Source organism: Pempheris klunzingeri, chromosome 10 (assembly GCF_042242105.1).
Source record: "Pempheris klunzingeri isolate RE-2024b chromosome 10, fPemKlu1.hap1, whole genome shotgun sequence".
NCBI lineage: Eukaryota > Metazoa > Chordata > Actinopteri > Acropomatiformes > Pempheridae > Pempheris > Pempheris klunzingeri.
The window spans coordinates 12,186,134-12,205,458 of record NC_092021.1 but is presented as its reverse complement, the minus strand read 5'-3'; the positions used below and the strand labels follow the sequence as shown (position 1 = coordinate 12,205,458).

At 40.5% G+C, this 19,325-nt stretch overlaps 1 protein-coding gene across 1 annotated transcript in view; it reads right to left on the bottom strand.

Annotated features, from left to right (window-relative positions):
* LOC139208443 (acid-sensing ion channel 4-A) overlaps positions 1 to 19,325 on the bottom strand; it is a 72,311-nt gene that overhangs the window by 11,183 nt on the left and 41,803 nt on the right. Inside the window, exon 2 of the mRNA XM_070838129.1 lies at positions 167 to 311. Within this exon, the coding sequence (XP_070694230.1) occupies positions 167 to 311 (145 nt within the window). The remainder of the gene's footprint in view (positions 1 to 166; positions 312 to 19,325) is intronic.

Here is a 19,325-nt window from a genome sequence, read left to right as displayed (position 1 = left end):
CAAATCACATTTTCCAGGTTGCAGGGATGCAATCAGAAAATGCATTATTTACAGTACGTGACCCAGAGATATTGATGCAGGTTATTTTTTATTTAAAACCCAGCTGAGGGATCTAATGCTGTAGCACAGGATGGGATTACATTGGACAAATAGTTTTGAGGCTTACTTGTCTCTCTCCAGATGGGCAGATACTCATCCTGCTGGATATCCAGCATGATCTCCAGCCCGTTTCCCATTCCGCCCTGCTTGGTTTTCCTGGATGTGGTCTTGTTACCATTGAAAGTGTAGCATTTCCCATATCTGGTGTAAACCTGGAAGAGAATAGATTCCTATCATGAACATCATCATAAACAGACAGTCCACATGCTGGTTGTGACAAAGCCATGCTAGTGGTGCATTTAAATGAAGACAGAGACATGGGGGAAAAAATAAATAAACAAGCTGTGTGTCTCCCTGAGCAAGTTACTGAAAATTACCCACAAACACCCACCACACAATGCCGCACAATGCTGCTCAATAGTACTAACATTGCACTGAAATATCAAATAGCGCAAGAGATTCTTTTATCTTCCTTCAAAAGGAAACAAAAGACAATAAGAGAGAGGGCGCTTTAAATGAGCTATCACGTCACCAGCTATCAGAGGAGCTGTCTCTGTGGGGGACACAGCATCTCTTTGTTTATGCTTCTCATCTCAACTGCTGCACTGCAGAAAATATCCATCTTACAAGTCAGTTATCTCCTGTGAGTTGAAATGGACAATCCGTGATCTACATGCATGGACGCTGGAAGTAGGAGTGCCGAGAGAGCTGCAGCAGCCTGTAAAATCAGTCATGATAAAAACCATCAGTTCATCACTTTAAAATTATAACAACTTTCTGTTTTTTACCGGGATTTCAACGCATAATACACTAGCATTTATGGTACGGAGTAGATTTGCTATAAACACACTGAGGTGTTTTAGAGTCATTTCAAGTGTCCCACTGTATCAAAGTAACCAAAGACATCGGGGCACTGGTCACTTCAGGTTTTAGCTGTTTTTTTAGGAAAATAGACTTTTGAGAATGAAATGTTGATGATGTAAACCTGCTGCACACAACAATCCCTCTACCAACGGTGGGAATAGATTTCTCCTCTGAATGACACATTGTCATAATACATTATAATAAATCTTACCAAAGAGCAAAAAAAGTAATCTACTGGCCTCGTGTTGTCCAAACATCATATAGACGACAGTGATGAAAGTATTGAAGACGAGGAAATCACATGGCAGGGGAGGTCAAGTGAAAAGTCGCTGGAGAAAAGACGGCAAAATAACAACTGAGCTGAGAAGACGGCAGCCATATCATTAAAGAGACACTGTGACAGACACAGCATTCTCCAAAACATTGACGTCTGTGTTCTGACTTTGATATCAGCTTGATTCACCTAATGAGTGCTATGATGTCTAAATAAGGGATGCTGGTGGAACAACACAAGCTCTCATTTACAGACCACAGGGTGTATTCACGTCTGAGGTGGTTGAAGAAAAAAATCAAAGCCACGGTTGTGGGGTCCAGTCAAGTAATTCCCTGGAACAGTGGGCAATTTCACAATATCCACAACAGTGATTAGAGCAAGAAATGAGTACCGTTTACCAAAGCTTGTGTTTAGAAAGACAGCTTATTCAGTCATAGACCTTGAGCCCTTTGATCTGGGCGTGTGTCCATGCGTGTTTCCATTGAGTGTGGGTGTGTTTTTGAGGGCATCACAGACAGTAACCTTAGCTGAGGATACAGAGAAATGATGGGCACAATTACAGATCTAAGTCCAGGCTCTGATGTAGCACAAAGGGGTTTTCATGGTGAACATTTGTTCAGTTCGCTCTAAAAGCCACTTAGCAGTTTTTTGCAAATTGCAGCATCTTTTCAGCCAATGTGATTAGAGGATGGGGGTTGGAAAAGCTGGGGACAGGGGCCCATTGAGAGGGGGTTCGAGTATTCAAGTGTGACGTTTGACTGACATGTGCTATTAGGCTGAAATGGTTTAATCTCTATTTGGCTGGTGCGGAGCAGTTGAGGAGGTAAGCTGAATTTATCAATGATCCTCCCCCCGTTCATTGACACACTTAAGCCTCAGCAGGCAGACATTATCTGATGGAGCAGGCAACAGAGGCAAGAGAGGATTTCACTTTAGAAACGCTCAAAACAGCCTGACCAAGTGCCAGGGTTCCGCTCTAAAACTTTGGGCTCCGGAGGATGCCGGTGTTTTCACAAATGATGTCCCCGGAGAGTACGGCGAAGTTTTCCCATCATCTCACCCAGGAAATGGTTGTTGGCAGAGCTTCCACTGGTTTATTTCTCTGCCTCTGAACCTCCCACTGCTCTCTTCCTGCATCTGCAACATGATTGATGGAGCATTTTTCTCTTGTTACATCTTGCACCAAATTTAGCAAAGGTAACAGGGCTGACTTGGGCAATTCCCAAGTGGGGACTTGGCACTGCTGTTGACAAGCTGAAACAGAGCAGCAGTGTGGCAGTTATAAACCAAATGAAAAGAGGTTTTGTACTCCTGAGTAACTCAAGTTGTTTACAAGAGGTAATTATTGCAGCACTTAATGTAGCATTGTTCACTTTGTTGTCATTTAGAGGTCTAAAACAATATCACTCCATGTGACAGACTTTTAGATGGATATGGAAAAAAGATCAAAACACGTGTTTCAGCTCTGTATTATTCTATTAGTTCACTCTGAACATACAAACCTTAAACTCTTTCACTTATTATGCTTAAAGCTAAGTAATATTATACATCCTGGTAGTGGGCAGCATTTATATAATTATTGTTATTATTATTATTCTGTTTGCTACTATTCTAGGCTGAATTATCACCTGGCCATAAAAACCTCCCACTGGCCCTGGTTCATTGTGTAGCAATAGGCTCCAATAATTGCTAATTTGTTTGGTATAATGTATAATGTGTATGAATCACTCAGACACAATATAAACTGAAAACCAGTTCACCAATTATTTTGAAAAAAACCTCTTCACTTGCTATGACCAGATAAAATGTTGTATTTTACTCAATGTTACTTTCATTCTATTGTCTTGATTGTTCAGTGGGTTTTGTTTTCCATCTTATGTTTGTGTGTTCTTGTATATTTTCATCTTTATCTTTATATTATCTTTATTATCATGGTGGATTTACAGTAATTATGGAGGTCTTTTTATGTTCATTCTGTGTCTACTTTTAGTGAAAATGTGTATTATACTTTTAATGTAATGCACTTTAAAACCCTTTAGCCTCCTCACCAAGAAAAAAGCAATGAAAACATTTATTCTTTATATATTTTATTTCCTTGGGGCACTAATTACAAAAATCAATGTTTTTTTATGAACAGACCCCACATTTTTTGAAATATTGGCCTCTACCAAACGGTTGAGATGTCGTAAGTAAAACATGTTTTCAATAAGATATAGTGAGTCAAAATGTGCTCTACCATATCATTGAGCAGAAGGTTAAAGGGTTAAGCTGTGTTTCTTATATGATGATGATTATTATTGTTATTATTGTCATTATTATAAGGTACTGAATATACTCTATTTACTCTACCTGTGTAATTTAGAATTAATTTTATAATCATTTCAGCTGAACACCTAGATGGTCACATTCATAAAGAAATCTTAATCAGGTGACCACACTATATTACACAGCAAACCTGGAGAGGGACGGCATTTCAGAATATTGGTTGGTTTAAACATACATAATGCAAAGACACTGGGGGGGATAGGTAGGTAGGGGGGGCGTATTTTACCTGAGGCTTTTTCTCTCATTAATCAGGCACTACGACTGCTGCTCTGTATGTACAACATCTATTGAATGTCTGTCCATCCTGGAACAGGATCCCTGTTTCGTTCCTTGTCATAAGATTTCTCACTTTTTGGTTTTTTTCCCCCATTTTTTGTTTATTTGTGTGGACTGTTCTTTTGTTAATCAAATGTGTTACTTAAGGATAGAGGATGTGTTATGTGCACACTATCAAGCTTACTGCGACAAATCTGTGATTCTGGGGAAAAATAATTAAGTTGGCACAACTTGACTAGATTAGACAGTAAAAGTGTAAATGCAATAAGATGAAACTCTTATCTATAGTGGAAACATACTTTGGAGGATGCCTGACTTCATGTCATTTGCATATGCTGTATCTCACCGATTACAACTGCCCTAAATGTCCATTCATTATGTGTCTCATGCCAGTGTTGTTTCCTCCAAAGTATTTTGGTTCATATTCTATGTCTCTCTGTGCTAAATACATGGAGGCACATAGAATGACACAAAACCAAGCCCATACCATGTAATTCAGACACCCTCATAGGGTAAACCCTTAAACACCGTCTTTATGACCGTGATCTGACAGTCCCATGGGACTTTTCCCTTTAAATAACCTGCAGGAATCGCTTCAGGAGGACATTCATTTCCAGGCAGGTTGCGTGTCATCGGGTAGCACTCCAAGTATGAGGAAGGAGGATTTGAATTCATTTACGGAGGGTGGTAGGATACGACAGAGCGCTGATTGGCAGCTGAAAACCATTATGGCTGGCTCATGCAGGTTTGAGGTTGAGACAGAGCATTCTTTGATTTAACGCCTTCATTACAACCTCCCGACTGGATGACTCAAATCACAAGGTGACATGAACTGAATATTTACACGGCCTTTCTGAGTGTTTTCTGAGGACCAATGGTGTATGCTCAAATGCTCAAATGCCCCTGTTAAGCAACCAAACAAATAAATAAATCAGCATTGCCATGACAACACATAAATCTTATATAATGCATCTGAGACAGTGTCATCATTTCTGCACAGCCTTCACTGGAGGACAAAGAGGACACACTGTAACAACAGAAAGCCAAGTAGTTGCTTTGATAAGAACTTAGGGAGACACCTCACTTTGGTCAAAACAGGTGTTGCCAACAGCCGTTGGAAGGTAAACACATCAAGGATGTGATGTCTCAATCTTAAAGGTCCTTCTAAACAGAAAAACAGAAAGAATGTGAGAAAAACTACATTTAGTGAGTTACATTTACAACTCGAATCAGAGAGCACATATTTCCTGCATTTGTTTTTTCTTTTTCTTTTCTTTTACCCATGGACTCGACATTCCCATTTGTGTCCCTTTACAAAACTGTGCTCCATCAAGTCACTGTTTCACTCTCAATACAGACAGACAGCACCAAACTTGGGCTTAGAAATAGCTGAAAAACAAACAATACGGGGTGATAAGGGAACACCAGACTACATGTGATCTACTGTTACACGACAAAAAAGGCCACTCTTTGTTGCTGGAATTCATGCTGCTGTGCCAACAACTCCTGATAAAAATGAAAGGAAAAGTTCAGGGTAGGGAAAGAGGACATGTGGAAAAATAGTCATTTCGTTCCATCCAAGACTTAAATGAGTGGTAGAGGAAAATACAATTTGTATTGAGTTACTCGTTTACCTGCAGTATGATACAGTGCACTGCATTAGATTTTACATAAAGTAACTAATAAACTGCTAACCAAATACTTATTAAATTTATGTGCAACTCAACACAAAAACCTGTTTAACAATCTGCCATTGGACCTCATCATGGGACACACCATCCCTGTATACTGTGAAAAAACCTCCAGGACCCTTCAAATGGCAGTGAGGTTGCAGAGATTTCAAACATTTTTAGCTTAAGGTTGAGAAAAAAATAGTAGAAATTATAGTGATGTGTGAACTCAGCACACATGCCTTAAAAACTGGCAAGAAGTGATAAGAACTCTATACTAAAGCTCTTTCCTTCTCATACACCCCAGTTAAGCTGCATAATTCATAAATAATCCTCAATCAAATGTCAGGCACTTTTATCGTGGGTCAGCGCTTTGAGATCATGCATACATTCAGTGGGGGGTAAATACAAATCTGGATAACATCATAACCTCCCTAACACCCTATCAGATTTATTCACAAAGTAACAGTTTGGCTAAACAGAGCAGCGGCTCAGACATGAAGCCTAAACAGAGCAGACTGGAATGTGAGGGCTACAAGTTATGCACCATTAACCTCCATGTCAATGTCGGCACCAAAAACGTAAGCTTTGGATTGCAGTTTAACACATTACAGCCATTGTGTTTGAATTCCAGCCTTCATTACGCAACTGAGTGCCGAGATCTCAATAGCAGTTTAATACAGTCACTCAAGTGAGGTAAATACTGTGTAATCGGTGGGCTGCCATCATGGTCGACCGAACTCTGCTGCTGGGCAGAATAACATCTTTAAGAAACGTGGTAATTTCCTCAAATTGTCATCAGAAATGTAAACAAATGCTGAATGTAATGAGTGTTCCCAGCAGACCCTCTGAGTGTTAATAAGAACATTTTTGTACTGACCCACTGTGTTCATGATAATACACTGAGGTAGGCTTACACTTCAAGGTGGTGAACTTACTTGATCATTGTCAGTAGTATGTATACACACTTTGCTCTCCTGTTTGACTAAATACCATACATTAAAATGATAAACCTGCTAGGCTTGTTTCAGTCATTAGTGTAGGAGTTCTGACTCATCTCTTCTCTGCCTTTGCTGCCCTCTTTCTGGTTTCCTCCGACAGAGCATCACAAATAAGTGGAGCACCGAAGTCAGAACAGTGCACTCAGCAAACCTCTCTCTCTTCAAATGTTAGTATTTCAATTTTTTTTTCTATGCCCCCCCCCACTCGCTGCTATTTCCCGCATATCCGAGCATGCTCGGCTAATGGAGCAGTGAGAGATGCTCTCGAAAAAGAGGGTGAAAATGGACAGGCTCTCCAGCACAATACAGCAACTCACAAATAGAATAGTCCACTACATTCAGCACTTTCAGAGGTGTGAAAGCTTCCTCTGAGTACAGTCTGCACTAACATCACAGCCATAAAGCCCATAAAGGTGCTGTTTTATAAATGTGATTAGAAACTGCTGTCATAATGGGGATAATTCATTTCGATCACCACGGTGAGACAGGTCCCTCATCAGTCTTTATGTGTAATTGAGATGAATCATTTCCTGCAGCTAGAGCTCGCGCCTGCGTCCAACCAAAATGGGAAGTAATTCCTGACCTTAAAAGTCGAACAGAACTGCGCCTATTAATTGTGCTCCACATGGAACAACCGTTGTAATAATACAGTTTTCTACTTTAAAATGAGTCAGCCTGGTTGGTGAGTCTCATGTCAGAGTATCTTTAACATACTAGAAACATTGAGCCCCCCGATAATAGCTCAAAAGCCACTCTGAAACCATAAATGTGTATAATCCGTGACATGTTGGAGGAGTCCTGTCAAACTCTGGGTCATCTGACTCATTCGGGATCCTGCTCATCAAACCCTTAAAGCGCCTCTGGTTAAGCTATGGTTATATTTTGCTCTACGGTGGTTTAGGAACAAGTTCAGGCTATTTATTCCACTTCAGAGCTTGAGGTCATGGCTTAGAAGAGAGGGGTACAGTACAGTCATGCTGAATGTATGAGCTAATGGAGCTCTCAAGATAGCAAAGGAGCATATTGCCTGCTATACATGAGCCAAGTATGCTCGACCGGTCCAATTCACCTCGTTCTACCCACAGTTCTGATCAGCGCGGCACACACTCATGTTGTGGAGGAGAAATCTGCCCTCAGCACTGCACCTGCACTGGTTCCGCCTTAGGCATTTGTCTAACTGTCGACTGTTTTTCTGCAGTCATTTAGATATTCAGGTTTAATTAAGGTACCTCTGTCATTAACACAGGATTTCATTTCCTAAGCACTCAATCTCGCGGCCCTCTCTGCTTCTCTCAGACTCTGGCACCCACTCCAAAACACAAACACTCCCACCCAACTGCCACCGAAGAAACGCCGTCACAGTTCCCTGGCCAAACTTTTATTTAGTATTCATCATAACCAAGACACCTGCTTGGTTGTTTTTCTTTTCCAGGGAACTCTGGGGAAATGATATCTACTGGATTGGAGCCACATGCTAGGGTTGATGAAACTACCGGAGAGGAAAAGCAGGATCTACTATCTCTTGACATGAATCATCAATATAAAATATGGTGTCCCTTCAGGGATATGAGGGAGATACAGATGCAAATAAATATCAGCTGCTACCTGCAACCTGCTACCTAAGTTATTCATAACTGAGCACATGTATCAACATATACAAATGCTTGTGATTGCAAGTATTTTGCGAATGCAGCTGGGGCATGAGATAATAAATAAATGTTTTTTTGCTCCTCTTGTACCCCGTCCAGTGTCCCGGGACTCCTAATGACATGTAACACTTGCTTTATTCACAAGATGGTGCAATAAGTGCAGTTACTTACCCACTTACTGACTCACTTATCCAAACCTCCCCCCTTTTGGTGAGCGCAACAGTGAAACAATATTTGCCTCTCAACCGTGTAACATTTATGAGCATGGGGATTCGTGTTTTTCATGCTACATAAATCATCCAAGTAAACAAGTCTGATTAGTGTTTTTGCTCAGGCGAAAGAGCTTGTTTTGAGTCAAAAGCAGATCTCACAGTCCATTAGACTAAGCTGGATCTAAAGCCAGAGCCCAAGGAAGTTTGGCAGACACAGAGGTTTAAACTGCACACCTAAACACGCCCAGTTTAATTTGGCCTCTAATCAGAGTCCTCTCATATGGCTGAGTTAAAGAAGGAGATAATGCAGCAATGGAACAAAGGACAGCCAGATTGAACAGGAATTGAAAACCTCAGACCACTGATGCTGTCCTTGACCGTCTCTGACCAAAGTCACAGTAAGAACATTTTTCACAGGACAAAAAAATGACCATGTTTCAGCACAGAGTATCTGTGGGAGACTGATAGAGTTCATGATTAATTTCACTGACTACAATTCAGGTGGTGACATTTCTGGCATTATAAACCACCTTTCTAAGGATTATTCCATTTTGGAAAACTCCACAAACACACACACACACACGTATGCATATATACACACTCATCCTTGCATCAATGACATACAAATGAGTGACCGATATAACATTTCAGCTACACAGCAATGCAAAATGCTAAGGTATAATTATTCAGTATAATCATTAATATCTGGCATAGTGACATATCACTTCTTCACTAGACATTCTGTTGTGTCTCTCATGAGTTAGTTCACATGCCTCTTGCCTCTCTCCCTGTGCCTGAGGCTCATCTATCACTGTTGTTGCAACTCCTACTGTTTGCCAATGGGGGTCGATAGAGATTATAGATGATTTGATGCTCCTTTAATACCAGGTTATTAAGAGAGAGAGCATAGGACCACTGTAATCCCTGTCTGCACATCAAAGACAGGCCAGATATCTGGCCTGCAATTAGCCGAGTGGCTGCATGCCACCTGCCCAGATGTTTGGCATGTGGACTCCAGTTCTGCCAAATGGGGATCGTGAGACCACAGGATGCCTTCCAGGAGGCATCTGAAGCTCCCAAGCTTCAAGGACAAAAATGCTCTCAAAAAATGTCGCATATTTTCCCCATCCTTTTATACTTGCCACATGTGTATGCTCTTCAGCATCCATTTACAGCTTTTAGAAAATATTTTTCAAAAGTTCAATTTCACACCTTGCTAACAAGGTTATTGCATTTGCTCCACATACCTTTAGAAGTTGATGACACAGCTGCCTCACTTTTAAATTCTATTTTCTATGAACATAACAGGCACGTTTGATATCCTGCATCACAGGCCACAAAGCTTAGAAAGAGTTGATGTTGGGCTCTGTACATCCCACAGTCGTGACAATCCCAGGCCTGTTGCCTGGACTCTGACTGTCAGTTAAAGAACTTGCTTGTGATAGGGCCTCAAAATATTGGAAGGCTTCCTGTGGTTACAGCCCTGACTGTCAATGTGCATTTGATCACACTGAAGTTGTTTGTTATTTACAGCCAAAGCCTCAGAGTGAGTCTGGGCCATTGTACACTCAGCTAAGCTGTGGTGGAGGTTGGGATGATTGTTACCATTATGTGTCCCATTACTGAAAGATATCACTCTCTGTCATAATTAGAGCAGAGACAAAGGCCAACATGAATGTCACACTCGACCACACACTCACATTTTGTCACATGACCTCAACAGCTCTTTTGTGACAAATGTGACACTGTAGTCCAAATCACACGCAGAAGGTAAATGCATACAAATGTCTGCCATATGTGTTAGAAAATGATGAAACCTAGGCATGTGAATATCAAAACCTTTCAAAGAATTGCCATAAAATTTAGCACAGACATTTATGGTCCCCGGAGGATGAATCCTAGTGAATCTCTGACTCTAGCAGGTCAAAAGTCTCACTCATCCAGTAAAATATCTAAACAGATGATAACACTGGTAAACATCGATGGAAACACTGATGATAATTAAATTGTACAGAAGTGTACAGAAGACGTTAAATATTCTAAAAGGATTTCATTTCGTAGATCTTTCTCTCCATGTCATTTTCAAATCTTTGCTCAGCAACATCAACACTTGATATATCGTAAAAAAAAAAAAAAGACTCAACATGATGACCTTTCTGCTAACACCATCCTCACACAAATGAACCATGTAACACGATAATGATAAAACCTTGTGATTTAAAAAGCTTGAGACCTTTATTCTGACACCAACCTCTGGCCAATTAAACGTGTGTGAAGTGAGATCATGAAACCCAAAGAGTTATTGTGAGAAAGCATCGCTACTTCTTCACACAGTAAATAAAACATTTCAAAGTTAATACTTTATGTTACCACTTGCGTTACACACAAGCTAGACACCCAATTTTATGATCTACTAAATATAAATGGTGTATATAAAATCTTTATATTTTCAACATTTGCAGAAATTGGAGAAAAGGCAAGCTGGCTTTTGCAGACTGAAAACAGAAAAAGTTATATTGCTTTCTTCCATCCATAACACAACAGATAAGATATTTTTTCCCACTATATACAGATAAAGAATTTCATTTGTCATCTGTAATGCAGATGGAGGTATTTATACTTTATTTCTATCTATGACACAAGACAGCCGAAAAGATATTCATTCTTCCCCTCTCTGTGTCACAGGTGAATATAGCTTCAACATTTCTAATATGAAAATATCAAGCAACATGCATTTTTTAACACACATTTGCTCCATGTGGATCAATCTGTGTCAAATCAATTTCAGAGGTGGTGGCCTCGACTTTGACCTTGTCGCTAGCCGCTCAGATTGTGGTTGTGAGTCCCATTAATACAACTCAGAGCAATTTCATCGCATTTAGCAGACACAAAGCCAACCTCGATGATCCAGGTGACAATCACTTGTGCTGGCAGTCATGAGATGATGGTGCTTTACATATCTATCATATTGAAAAATCATCACATTTCAAATAATTATCAGACCATTTGAATTTCAAGGCTTTAATAGATTTTAGGGTTAGGAGTGAGGTGAAATTTATCTTTTACATTTTTATGTTAGATCATCAAGTATGCAGGATTATCTATCTCGCTACAAGGTCATTTGCACACACACACACATGTACAAAATCAGCTCCATTACCTGAAGGTGGGAAGCAGCTGCAGTGTGTTTCTTTTGTATTCTGCCTCGTGTCGTATCAGTCAGATTCCAGTCAGGCACTAAAAATGCATGACTTATTATAACAAACAACAAAAATGTAAGCCAAGAACAAGAACTGTAACTTCTGCAACTCTTCTCGAGATCTATAATTCACTTTGACAGATGTCAGAAACAGAGCATGTTTATTTTAGCCGCTCTGTGACAACAAGCAAAATATACCTCTGAAGACATCAGACGCCTGAACATCCTGCAGTCTCTGAATTCTGTGCTGTGCATGACTTATCACAAGTGATGACACCATTGAGATGACTAAATTATGATTACAAAGCCTCGTGCACCAGAGACTCTTCACTGTGACGAAAGAGGGAAGGCCCACCTGACTCCAAACGGGGCTTTCTATGCGTGCCTTTACCCTTCAGAGAGCCCATAGACGTTTTAAACACGAGTAGCTGACTGCAAGTGAATGACAGTAAGTGCAACAGAGAAAAGCAGGCCTTACTGTTTGCACTCAGACACCCCTCAGCATAATCACATTGGTTGTCATCATAGCTTGAACAGTAAGTCGAGACTTCTTTTCTGAACTGACTGCGGCAACATTTCACCGACAAAAACAGTCAAAGTACATTTTTTTTCCCTCTGAAAGCAGCAGAAAGAGAAAACAGTGTTGCAGTGAAATGAGTATGGCCTCTGACTTGGTGGCTTAGTCTGATAAAATTCTGTTCAGTGTCTTTCAGCTCCACCAAATAGTGGCAAACACAAGGTCTCTAACTGATCAACACGGCAGTCGATACATCAGCGTGTGCATTCGGATGAAGAAATCAATGTCAGTGCATTCCCATGTCTCCTCCATCTCTGCCAGCAAGCCCTCATACAGGGACGGAAAGCCATCAACTGAACCTACCCAAAGGGAATAGCACACACCCGATATTGATGTTTGAAGGGTTGCCTTGGTGCCAAGAAAGGCCCTTGTAAAAGCCATGGTAAAGGATTACCCAAGCAAGCATGTCCTCCTTCAGCGCAGCCGAGAACACTAGTTTCCACCCTTGGTGCCGTTTTGAAGGGTCATTTTTAAACACAGCGAGGGATGAAACAAACAACAAGAGAAGCTAGGAGGGACCATCCATCACTCCTACTTGGCTCTACCCTGCTGTTTGTTGAGCTGGAGATAAAGTTGGCCTTATCTTAAATTAAACTTGATCGAACATCGTTAAGGCCCAATCTGTAATGTTAAACATAACAAACAAAGAGGCTTGCCTGGGACACAGGGCATTTTTTACCATCAAATTGACTGATAGAAAATTGCAGCTTTATTATGCAGCGATAGCAGGTGAGACTCTGCCTCACCTGCTATCATGAGAAGAAAAAAGAAATAAAATAATAAAATAAAATAGTTATTAATATTTTTCCTCTGGCCTATGCTTTAATGCATTTTCGGTGTGGTTCCCACAAGTTTTGATCATTTTTATAGTCAAAATCGCTGAAATCCTGTATTTCCTGTTCACATACAGTGCAGAGACAAAAGGAGAGGCAGCGCGGAGCCGTGCCTCCCCCCACCTGGCTCAATCCCTCACAAGGTGGATTGAGCGCGTGCACTTGGGGTGTGCTTGTTGCCATTTCTCTGTATGTTTCCAATATCCTGCTTGAAGACACTTTGGTTATACGTCTTAATTGCCATAGTGTTCGGTAATGTATTTCACGCATGTGTGTAATATTTAAGTCTTGTTGATCGGACAAAAATCCACAAGCAAAAGCTTGCTGTGAGGCAGCCAGTACCTCTGCCTCACAGAGGGGGGCGATAGTGAGCCTGGAGTTCAATAATTTAAGTTAAAACAACAATGTTTTTTTCACTAGCTGGAAATGGAGGATTTGATTTCAAAGCTAAGGAAATGTTCAAAACTTGACTTTCAAGCAAAGTAAGAATTAATAAAAACTGAGAGACCGACGCCGGACATACGAGGTCTGCTTCAAACAGCGGGAGGAACGCGCTCTTTTCAAACGGAGTGGTAGAACAGAAAAGATCGGCTTTGTGGCTGTGCTGCAAAAAAAACACCTTTTTGCTTTCCTTAGCAATCTTAGCAGTCTGGACCAAAACTGGATTCTGTGATTTGAAAAACTTGCAGAGAAGTCTCCAAAGTCAGATTTCTTTAAAGACTTTGGGAACATCACGGATCGATCTGGCTATGAATGAACAATGGAGACTTAATATCAGCATCCACAGTGCTAAGGTAAAAGAAAACCGTGAGATTTTGAGATGAGATTCTTTTTTTCCTTTATTCATAAAAAAATCAAAAAGGGTAAAAAGGGTAAAAAAAAACACAAATATGCTTCCTCCGAGCTGCTATAAATTTAAAATTCTTCGACTGAATTGTGAATTTATGCTATTTTATTAGAATATATGTTTGTAAATCTGACTTTGAAAGTCAGTGCCTCCCCAACCACAAACCTCACCGCATGTCACTGGTCTGCACTACTGTGTCAATTATACTGATAAAAAGTGCACTGAAGGGTATTATGGCTGTGAGTGATTAGTATTAGCCATTGTATTATTGCTGCAGCACGTCAAGTTCCACATGTGAATCAATATAGTTTCATCTCGCCTCATCTTCTCTTATCTACCTATGAAACTCTAAAACTATAAATCAAGATAATGCAAAAACAATTCACATAATGTCAGCGCACTGTGTGAGGTTTCATTTTCTACATCGGCTCTCGCTAAAGTCAGTTGTGAGCATTTCTACATGTCTGATATAACAGATGTTTGATCAATTCAGATTAGACCGGGGCTGAAATGATGAAATGATTAAAAAACAAGACAGAACGACAAAACAGAGAGCAGAATATCTGCTGTGGGTCCCGTGTCAGCTGGGAGGCTTTTGTAGAGGTTTGAGGGTTGTTGCATGCAGCTGTGCAGATAAGATTGATGTCTCGCTGCTCTGCCAAACAGACAATGTAATTAAAGTCATGCAACCATGGTCCGCACCATAACTGAGGCACATGTAGCCCCGTCTCCAAGAGGACACTTAATGTTTGAAATTGACGGTCGGGTTTTATCTGGGAACACATATCTGTTTTATCAACATTTACAGCCACACATCTTATTAAGTGCATAAGTGGGGTCATTGAATCAGTTGTTTAGTTTAGTCTTTTGAGGTGGAAGGCTCAGGTGCCAGGTGTCAGGTGCCAAAATTTGTGCTACACACTTTCTGATACATCAGAAAATCTACAAAACCAGACTCAATAAAACCAGTAGAGGGGTAACACTGTGTTATTATGGGAGGGGATGGTAACAGGAAATTACTGATTGGATCACTAGTTGTAATTGTGATGTAAAACAAAGCCTCGTGTTGTAAACCCTGCCAGCAAATGTTTTTTCATTCAGAGTAAACAGCAAATAACACGACACACAGACAAAGCTGACAGATGTGTTATCTTTCTTGAACACTTACCACACTATATTTGTCACAATAACAATGCACAATTTATAGAACCATGAATCTAATTGTTAATCCTTTATTATTCGATTCTGTCTGGCCACTTAACATCAGCGCAGGAAGCTGTAAAAGCTGTGATCATTGAAGGTTTATCACCTTGTAAAGTTGTCATGGCAAACTTTATATGAACACCCAGGAGATTCGGAACATTAACGTTTATTTGGGGACGTTTTCCCAACAACTTGATGAATGTAAGGATGATATTCACTCCCAGAAGAGGGAGGTGCTAGAGGAGAGGAGAGGTAGTCTGTGATTTCTGTAAACGTATACATTTTGATTTGATGGTGGTCCCACAGGAGACGTCAGGGAAACAGCACAGGTGTTACGTTTTAACGTCTGAATGCCGTGATCACGTGGTTCTTTAGTTTTTAGTGGTCAAGAGGAATTTTGACCTGACAGTGCAGCTACCTAAATCATTTGGAGGCATCCTATGGTACCACAAAATATCTCATCTCTGTATTCATCTTTCAACACAAGTGGGACAAAAACCTATAACCAAAACATGCAGCTGTTTTCCTTGAAACACAAAGTGTATATTATTGGTCCACAGACCACAGACCAGTTTCAGATCCACACACAGAGTCAAGGCTGCAAACAACAGACGCAAGTTTAGTATCTAGAATAGAAATAGACAGACAGGTCTGCTGTGGTAGGACAGTAAATTCTTATTTGACTTTATTTTGGTCAAACTGCAGGCAGTTGATGAATGATCGTTTGTAGATTAGTACAGCAGATTTGTACTGGTGAAGGTCATTTTACAGGGCAAGAAAATCCTTGTTGAAACAGACTGCACACCCTCTTAAAAGGTTAATCTGACAAATGAGGTGATGGCATTAAAATCTGATAATTAAGGAGCAAACAGCACAATTTTCCACAGTGAAAGGTCCCTTGATGACATTTCAAAGAAGAAAAATAATGGAAAAGTGAACTTTTTCAGATCTTCCCTACCCCTGTGAACTGCAACACGTTTTTGTCACCTTATGATTTTAGTTTATTGTAACACATAAATCATCTCTGTATCATCCACACACGTTTGTTTTACCCATGAGCTGTGACCTCAATACACCAGTCTTTACAGAGGACCAAACCATGGGTATAAACAGATAAATATGAGAAGTTGACCCTACTGAAATCCCCAGTTTAATTAATGCCAGGTCCCCTCTCTGTAATTTGAAGTCTCCTTTATTAGAAATTTTAAAAGTGCTCTCCCCAGGGGCGCTCTGAGTCACAGGGAAATTGTGGCACAATATGTTTTTAATTTCCCAGGAGGTCCTTGCACAGCAACTATTTAACGATGGAGCAGCTTTGCTGAATGAAACTAAAAGGTATGCTTTTTTTCTTTTGTCACTATGACTGGCTCTAACATGAAATATTCTGCCTGTTTGCATGCTCCCCTCTCCCTCTTATTCAAAGCTGTGCACTACTTACTCCTATGTGCCCTCCACTGGGACATGTGCTATAGTTCTGCTGCATCAGACCACAACACCTCAACTTCAACCAAATGGAAATCACATTAAATCTGCAATGCTTTAATCTGTTTTAGTCTCTGAAATGCTGATAATTCAATTCTCAACTTGTTGTCGTTTAATTATGCCTTAACTAGGTTTTCTAATTTAAAAACACAATTGACATGAAAGATTAAAATGATTTGATAACGTCGTGTTGACGTTATGAGATGGAGGACCTTAAATAAAGAAAAATTACAAACATGTCAGGGGTCATACAATAACTTCCTATACACTAATTTCTATTGTTGTCCTTTGTGTGAAGATAGCAGAGACACAGGATTAGGTTGCACCAGTTAAATCCATTATTCGAACTAAAACATAAAACAAACAGATGCATCAAGTATCTTCCTCTCTCTTAAAGAGACACCTCAGATTGTTTGTCTTTAAAATCTTTGATGGTGGGGTGACCCCAGCTTTCTGTTCTTCACATTGAATCTGTTTCTGCTACATTTTGATTTAGGTCAAAGCTGAAAAAGTCACTTCACACAGGAACTTACATCCAAAGGATAAGTGATCATTAGGGCCATATTTCCCCAAGTCTGGACACCGTGACACTGTCTTGTGTGTAAGTTTGATCTTTAGCCCACCATCTGAGGACACATCCATCAACTGTTCCTGCAGTCTGGGAAGCCTGCTGCTCGCAGTCCGTCTGAGAGGGTTCCTCACCTGGTCCAGTTTAACAGATGTCCTGTCAATATTACTCAAATAAGAGTTCAACTCACTGCAGAGGTGGGAGACACACGTTCATACCGTTTTCACTGCGGGAGTCTGCTGGTGTCAAGCACGAAGAAACAGCTCACATTTCCATCCTCACATCTGCTCTCCCACCGCCTGACCTCGCTTATGAAACTATTAACCTTGTAGGATTTCTGTTTCTTTACCTTGCAGTGATAAGTTCACTTTGTTCTCTTTGGACGATTCAGGTGCTCATTTAAAAAAAATGCATACTTCAGCATGAGGTTGAAACAGGCTTTCAACTCTTTTGCCACCAGATGAAGCAGGTTAAGAACAGTTGTGATTCACCGTCTTGACAATGACTTTGAATCAGTCTGTGATTCACAGAGCAGAACTGGATGATGTCTGTCTTTTCATTGTATTGCTCACAACAGGACCTGAGGATGGAGGTGAATAATGCAGCGATTCCTTTCTACAAATGCCCCAGAAGGCCGTGAACTCTTATCATTCACGCTGCCGCTCAGTTGGCATCTGTATAACTGTATGATTTCAACGTTAAGGACTGTAGCCCTTTAAACGCCTTTTTTTTAGTTTCAAAACAAAGACATTCCAAGACATGCGGTGTGTGGACTTTTTTGTGGTCTCTTCTTATTTCAGTATATTCTGCGTTCTCTGAATCCATACTGTTACTACCACTGCGGCAGCAGCATGTCAATCATGACTTTGCATATGAATGAACACTAGCATGAGCATGTGATTTGGTTTGTAATTGGTACTGGTTGCGAGGTGTGTGCTTATGGTCAGCTGTGGTAGTGTTACGAATCTCACAAGCCACTGGGAAACTATCTGAAGTGTGCGAGCAGTGTATCAGCGCTGGGGAGTGAGTTTTATTACAAACAGACTGATGATAAACCTCTGACAATTTAGTTACGTGTGAGATTTTCCTTCACTCCCACACACAGTTCCAAAAACATATAGTATCTATTTTTACATCAACTTGTTTCTTCCGCTTTTTAACTTTTGCTGTTGAATCCACTGGTGTGTGCTGTGATAGTGCTCATTAAAAATCCTTTAAGCTGTAGATATGCTGGGATAAGGAGAGAAGTTATTTAGCTTTGCTGGACATTGACTGTGCCATGGTTTGCTATTTTTGCTCCAGTTCAGCATCTGTGCTGGTGTGACATACAGGACAGTGTCAACACTTTGCAGAGTCAACACACTGTCAGGTCTTGTGGTTTTTACTCCCCAGTGGGAGACTTTAAGCAGACAAAGCACTGAGGACTGCTCTAGGTAGAGCACTGGTCACTGCCTCTTCCTTCACCCCACATGCTGTTTTTGAAGTTGCATTAAATTTTGTAATCTTGAGCTTTATAAAGTTTCTTCCTGCACACAGAAGTGAAGTCATCAGCCCTAGCTACTACTGTAGATGAGGAGGTTTTTTTGTTTGCAGCTTTGATGTTGGAGCTCTAATGAGAACATATTACGACATACCTGTTGGGAAGAAACGCACTCAGCAAATCAGTAAGCTGCTAAGAAGCTGTTTGAAGTGCCCTTGCCCATTCCCCTTACATTTTAATGTGGAGAGATACTGTCTTCTAATGTGCTTGTAATATACTGCGTGTTCCTCACGATGACACAAATCAATAGATATACTAATCCTGGTGTATCCAGTGGGGCATTCTCTTATCCTGCTGGATTTCCACACACTAACTTTAAAATCCGTTGAGTGGTCTTTAGGGCAAGTTTCTTATTCCTGTCAGAAGCAAGAGGGATTATGTACGATACTTAAAGCTTCTCCCACTTAGAGTTGAACTTTTTTCCACATGAGACGAAAAGAGAAACTGAAAAAAACCCACTGCACATTTGCTGACACTGAGGGACGTGATAAACAAACCCTTAAAAACAGGGGTTGTGCAAAGATTGCCCCATCAAACTGGCAGATAAAATGCCTTCTGTTTTCTTTGGTTGTTGACATTTTCCAAACTCAAATTCTGAGCAAATTCTTTGAATGTGAAACCGAGTCCACAACAGCACATTTATGCCACAGGAAAAAAGGGCGAGTGGGGTGCAGTGGTGTCGGGTGAAGGGAGCAGGGCGATGGGG